Source organism: Apodemus sylvaticus, chromosome 20 (assembly GCF_947179515.1).
Source record: "Apodemus sylvaticus chromosome 20, mApoSyl1.1, whole genome shotgun sequence".
NCBI classification, from domain to species: domain Eukaryota; kingdom Metazoa; phylum Chordata; class Mammalia; order Rodentia; family Muridae; genus Apodemus; species Apodemus sylvaticus.
The window spans coordinates 12,201,172-12,207,860 of record NC_067491.1 but is presented as its reverse complement, the minus strand read 5'-3'; the positions used below and the strand labels follow the sequence as shown (position 1 = coordinate 12,207,860).

General features: G+C 48.2%; 1 protein-coding gene across 2 annotated transcripts in view; it reads right to left on the bottom strand.

The window, feature by feature from the left end:
- Window positions 1–638: 638 nt before the first annotated feature.
- The window catches only part of Tbc1d30 (TBC1 domain family member 30), a 91,765-nt gene continuing 85,714 nt past the window's right edge, over window positions 639–6,689 (bottom strand). For both annotated transcript variants that reach the window (XM_052165738.1, XM_052165739.1), the window contains one exon: window positions 639–3,778. In XM_052165738.1, coding sequence (XP_052021698.1) covers window positions 2,985–3,778 — 794 coding nt within the window. In that variant the 3' untranslated portion in view covers window positions 639–2,984. The remainder of the gene's footprint in view (window positions 3,779–6,689) is intronic.

The window sequence follows — 6,689 nt, the reverse complement described above, 5'->3', positions numbered from 1 at the left end:
AAGCATAAACACGCATGCGCGCATCCTGAAAACGCTCTGCGGCCGAACATGAATGAACCCTTGTATTTTTGAAAGTTTCTAAAACATGCTACTTTTCTAACTAGGGAAGATGATGTCATTAAAATGCTGCTTCAAAGGGAAGCATTTCCTTCCACGGAAGTAGGTCGGAAATTACGTAAGAATATATACAGAGAGGTGTTAGCCGCTGGGTGTGACCCTCACTCTCGCTCAGGGAAGAGTTTTTGAAAGACCAAGAAGTAAGCTTATATTATTGTTCTCTTTTAGTAAACAAAGTAAAATAGTAGGTCTAATAGTCAATTTTTATGTACACCAGATAGGCATAATCTCTCCCTCCCTGCACTCCTCCCTCTGCCCGCTTCTGTTGAGGAACTTGCTCTTCTACCCCATTCTGGGCAAGCGACAAGCTGCCCTACACCAGGGATAAGTGACAGTGGTGAGGACAGGGATAAAGGAGCCCTGCGGAGCCTAAATGAGCCTCCCTGGTCGCTGTGATCCAGGGGGATGGAGGAGAGAAATAACTGAGAGGAGGAAAAGCCGCGGTCGTGTTTCCTGCTCGCACTCAGACAGGAAATGCCACCACCACAACAGTGAGAACCTTTATGCATATATCTCTGTGATCAGTACAGTTCTTCAGAACAAGACACGTGAGAGAAAGAGAACGTTGTTCCAAACAGTTACAGCCATAGGTCGACATTACAAACTAGGTTTAGATCTAGATCTTTTTGGAGAGGACTGAGGTGCAGTGGACTTCCAGAAAAGTGCTGAAAGGGTACAGGCAGACTCGGAAATGAACTGCAAGTATTAAGTTCTTCCGGTGTTTGCATACAGTGTCCGACACGTGGGGAAGACGGCCAGTCGGTAACCGCCCCTTTGTACATGCTGTGGGGAGGGGGAGGGGAGGCCATTACAGAGTTCTTGTTCTCTAAGTGGCAAGCTCAGAAGTTCGTCGGTTCACATTGTGATTACCTGGTATGGGGTGCATGCACATAATCAGTACAGAGAGCTTTGACAGGAAGCTGTTGAGTTTCCTAAATTGGCATGGTCATTTTTACCACAAAAAAAATAAATAAATAAAATAAAATTCTTCCACCTCTTCATTCAACCGATTCTCACCCATACCCTGTGCTGTCTCATGCGGCTCTTTCTCAAGACATAGTGGGAAGAGATACTGAGAGAACAGTTGACAGACAGCCCCACCTGATCACCTATTTCCTCCCTCCAAACACCTAGACCCTCAAGGAGCCAGGAGGCTCAATAGAGAGAGAACCAATTTCTATTCAAGTCAGACCATGGGGTTGGAGGGAGTGCTTAATTGGAATGACCAGTAGAAAAGATAATAATGAGATGGCCATTATAAACAAAGTTTAGTAAATAAAAGAAATTCTGTTCTTGTGCTTAACTTTGGAAAACAGTGGGTACCATCATCTGGGGGTGGCATGCAAAGTAGAATGGGGACTGAAGGTAAAGATGTCACCGTGTTCTGCTAATGATGGTGGGGACTGAGTGGCGAGCCCTTCATTTATCCAAAGGATAGACGCTTGAAGCATGTTGATAAAGAACTTAATTTTCATGGTGAGGCAGTTTCACTACACATTCTGTGCACATCATTCCGGGACTCTATACCATCTAGAGAAAGAGCCTTTGAGTCAGGAGGCTGTGTTTTCAATGGCTTCCTAGTCTTGGCTCGCATAAGCTCTGTAGTCAGTGCACGTGGACAAAGAGCAATAAACCAGCTTATCGTACTAAAAGAAACACAGTTAGATCCTGTGAAACACTGGATTATTTACCTTGAGTTACTGAAGTGCCACTTAACCTGTGTGGCTCAGCGTTCCCAACTGCATAGTAGAGACAAAAGATGCTCTCTCTGATCTGTGGGGACCAGAGTGGAACCACAGAAAGGAAGTGGTGGGGGAGGAGGGCTTCCTCCAGAGAAAGGCAGTGTTCAAGTAACAAAGTAACAAAGGACTGCAACCGGAAACCACAAAATTCAAGTAACAGTCACAGTGCGGTGTTCCGGTTTTGAGCTGTGCATTTGTAAGAGAGAGAGAGCTGGTAGCTATTGGAATCACCTTCGGAGGATGCTGGAGCCCATCGAGTCCGTGTGAGAAAAAAAAATGAGCTTCGGGAAAGGTGGAAATCAGCAAACCGTTCAGAGCAGTTGCTTAGTGCATAGCCCAAGTGTGTCTCTGCGTATGGTCTTCAATTTGGTTATTAACTCCAATTTCAACTGATTTACAGATTTTCTTTTTCACAGGTAGAAATAGAAAGGTAAAGGCTACCTTGACATTTTTGCTACGCTTTAGCATATAAATAAAAAATAATCTGAAGACAAATGTTAAAGTACAAACACACACACGTGTGCATACACTCGTGCGTGCACACGCGCACAAACACACACACACTTGTTTACACAAGCACACACAGCCACTCTTGCTCATACACACAAATTCCCTCCCCTCCCCAACAGAGCAGAAAGAGGAACATCAGGAAGTTTTCTGCAACGAAGAAACTTACGTTCTACAGTTTTAGTTCTAGCAAGCTGGTGTTTGCTCATGCTTGAGTATCAGTGACGTCCAGAGGACAGAAAGGCCAGGGAATGTGGTGTTTCAGGGATCCACAGAGGCCCTGAGAAGGCCAGAAGAGGGCTTAACAGTCTACAGATTGTCTTTTCTAGAGAGCTCACAAGGAAAGTTGGAGAACTCCATACTTGAGAAGCATGAAATTTATTTAGTCACAAGAATCCACTTTACCGTTACCCAGCAGATGGAGTCCCATCTGCTCCCCACCACGGAACTTCCAAATCCCGTTTTGATGGGGCTGATGGGGCTCAGCTCCGAACCTCTCAGTTCATTCTTATTGGACAAATGGAACAGGAAGGGCGTAGCTAGCGTGCTCTGGCCGCCCTGCCACGCCCTGCCACGCCCTGTGCGTAGGTCTATACTCCAAGCCGCCAGGAGGCGTCATCATCGCTTCTTGGTGCTGCTATTCCCAATGCCCGCCTTGCTGAAGCCCCTGCTCATCTGAGGGAAGTGCATGGTTGGGGTTCTTTCTGTGGGGCCATATAACCCCAAATTCCTGGCCGTGGCTGACTTTCGCAGTGGCTTGACACTGGGAAAGGGGCTGAAGATTGGGGGTTTGGAGTTGCTTCCTGGGAGAGGTTTGCTGGCAGTCTGGTTTTCTCTGGGGGCATCGGCTAACGCTGGGGCATGCCGCTGGCAGGGCACCTGCACCCCAGGCTCAGTTGCTGCTGTGACATCCCTTTGGTTCAGTTCCAAGGTTTCTAATTTCACCTGAACTGCAGCCACGTCAACGTCAGCATCCCCAAATACCGGCTCCGGAGACTGCCCTTCGATTGTCCTCGGAGTGCCGCTGTCACAGTTATCTCTGCTGCCTTCTCTGTGAGCTGTTACTGCACAACCGGAGGGAAACTCCTCAGCTGCCCCCAGGCTGCTGGCCTTGCAGCCTTCGCTCTGTTCTTCTATCAGCCCTATGGTGTCTCCGCAGCCCAGATGACTCTTGGTCCTTGGCATGTTCTTTTTGTGAACTCGGATGTGAGTCCGCCACGGAGAGTTGAGCTTTGTCTTAATGTCTTCATAGGGGACAGGGGATATTTTCCCTCCTGCGTGGCCAGGCACGTGGATGACCGCATTCTTGGCTGCCCTGTTTGTAATCTTCATCTTTTTCCCTAGAAGAAGATGGTTGATCACTGGAGAATTATTTGCCTGAGATGGGAGAATGCTGGTCACTGGCCCTTTGTCTGAAAGAGAGGTTAAAAGTGTGTGAAACACATCACACAGAAACACATCTGTCTTAACAGCAATCTCACTGAGCATTTCTTTCCCCAAATCTTTTGCCCCAAAGCTTTCGGGGTGCTGACAGAGCCATGTGACTGAGGACAGTAGAAACTGAATCAAACCGGGTCCCTCCGCTTCAGATAAGAGAGCGCTGAGGGCTGAGATGCTATGATTTAAATGGGTATATTGCCCCAAAGGGCTCGTGTATGGAAGGCTCACTCCACAGCTGCTAGATCCAGGCCCTGATGACATCATCGTGACACTGACCTAAAATTATGAGGTAATTGTTCACCAGAGAATTTAAAACTGCATCAACTATTTGGAGATGGCTAAAGGTGACCCTGTGGAAGTGGGTCACCAGGAGGGCATGACACTGAAGGGTGTATCTGGTTCCCAGTCTCTTTCCCCGTGACTCTGCTTCCCGGCTGTGGTGCCATGAGCAGCTTCTCTCTATCATGGCCTCCTCCTCCTTCCTCTTCCTCACTACCTCAGGCACGGGGTTTCCGGAGCCAGCCGACCACAGCCGGAAACCTCCTGACACACAACCCAAAAAACCAGCTGCCCCTTCCTCCAAACTGTTCCTCTCAGTTATGAAAAATCTAACCCAGACCTAAAGTGGAACAGTGACTCTGCTGACCCCATGCGTCCTAAAGAAAGCTCAGATGTCCTGATGATTTTTACAGAGTTTCTGTCTCTGAAAAGCCACCTTAGAGGTCAGGTTATCTAGAAAATCGTTGAAAAAATTAAAAACAATACAGTAAACTTTAAGGACGTGGGTTATGGGCCATCAGACTCTGAGAGGCAGGAAAGTGGCATATGACACAGCACGGACGACATTGTCAGAGGGAATAAACACGGTGGGCTCGCGCCGTCCCAATCCCTGGCCCTGAATATGAAAACTATGCCCTCAGCTCAGGGGGCTTTGGAAGCCAAAAAGCAATCAGAACAGCAACAATCTGGGGGGCACAGATGCCCTGCTGGCCTCCTCCTCCCAAGGCTGTGGCCAGGTCTCTATCTATGAGCTAGCATTAACACCACAAGCCCCAGAAACAAGGACAACTGAGGGGACATCTCTCCACCCGAGCAAAGGTCGCTTTGTTCCCGACGCCTGCTCATCTAGCCGGCTTCCCTCCACGCTCCTCAACTCTAATCATTTCCGGTCACACCTCAGTCTCACTGAAAGCGGTCCTCACGTCTCCACCTCATAAGCAGCCCCTCCCTCAGTGAATTTAGGGAGGGATGTGCCCACTGCCTATTCTGATGGTTCCTCTCCCTCCAGTGCCCCATCCTGAACCTCACTATCAACACAAATCACACATACATGCACACGCAAACACAGGTGCATTCTCTCTCTTTCTCTCTCTCTCTCCCCCCTCCCTCTTCCCCTCTTCCCCCCTCTCTCTTTCTCTCTCCTGCCTCCTAGTTCTGCTTTCACATAGCTCCTCATCCATCCATCCTTTTTTTTTTTTTGGCTTTTGTGAGACAGGGTTTCTCTGTGTAGCCCTGGCTGTCCTGGAACTCACTCTGTAGACCAGGCTGGCCTCGAACTCAGAAATCCACCTGCCTCTGCCTCCCAATTGCTGGGATTAAAGGCGTGCGCCACCACTGCACGGCATAAGTTCCTGACTTCTTGTTCCATTAGGACCATGATGGCCACAAACAATCTTTCCTCCTGTTGCCTCTCTCAGACCCTTCAGTGATTTATCCAAATCTCTTACTACCCTTGAATTCCTTCTTATTCTCAATACTTCCCCACACTCTCTGCAGACGGCATTTCTGCTAATCTGCCCAAGAAAACAGGGGCTCTCGGGTCTTAAAGACCGTGACTTTCTGTCCTTTCTACCCTAGGAATCTTTCCACCCTGGGACCTCAAGCTCACCCTACCCTGGGAATCTGCTACCTCAGGCCCTCCTGATCCTGGGAATCTGGTACCCCAGGCCTTCCCTACTCTGGGATTCTGGTACCCCAGGCCTTCCCTACTCTGGGATTCTGGTATCTCAGACCCTCCTTACTCTGGGATTCTGGTACCTCAGGCCCTCCCTACTCTGGAAATCTGGTACCTCAGGCCCTCCTGATCCTGGGATTCTGGTACCTCAGGCCCTCCCTACTCTGGGATTCTGGTACCTCAATTACTCTTCTTATTATCTTTTCCATTCTCAGACGCTTAAGTCTTTTACTGTGCCTTAAAGGTAACTCAGATATTTAATCTCATCTGCTGTCACTTCCTCTCAAACCTCACTACTCAAAGTCCAGGCCCCAGCCAGGAGCTGAAGAAGCATCAGCAAACTTGCTGAAAACCATTCTGAACATCTGCCAACCTCTAAATGACTGTACAGGCACCCGAAAATTAAAGAGCCAATGCTCTGCAACTTTGCCTCTGAGAAGCAATCTCCCCTAATTTAAGAACAACAAGGAGAGCTCCAGGGAAGGGATCAGCAAACTTTCTAGACAGTGAATCTTTTAACCACTGTAGCATTGAAGCAGCCTTAACCAAGGTGTAAATAAATGAGACTGTCAGTGTTCCAATAAAACTTTATCAAAACAAACTATACAAACAAGCATGGGCAGGATTTGGTCTGTAGACCTTATTTTGCTGATCCCTGACTAAAGTGCAAGCCACTGGACCAACTTAAAACCCAGCAGAAATGTCCACCATTCTCTCAAAGATGTTTCTGAAAAACAACTACACAAAAGATGGAAATGCCCTGCCTCTCACCCTGGCCCGACCACTCACAACCACCACAACCCCGGACAAATGCTAACCTGTCAACCCTTCCTAGGAGACTGACGGACAAAGCGAGGAAATGTGTGGGCCAGGGTTTTGAAAGCTAAAACGTTGTCATTGTGAGTTTCTTTCATGATTGCTTTCTTACT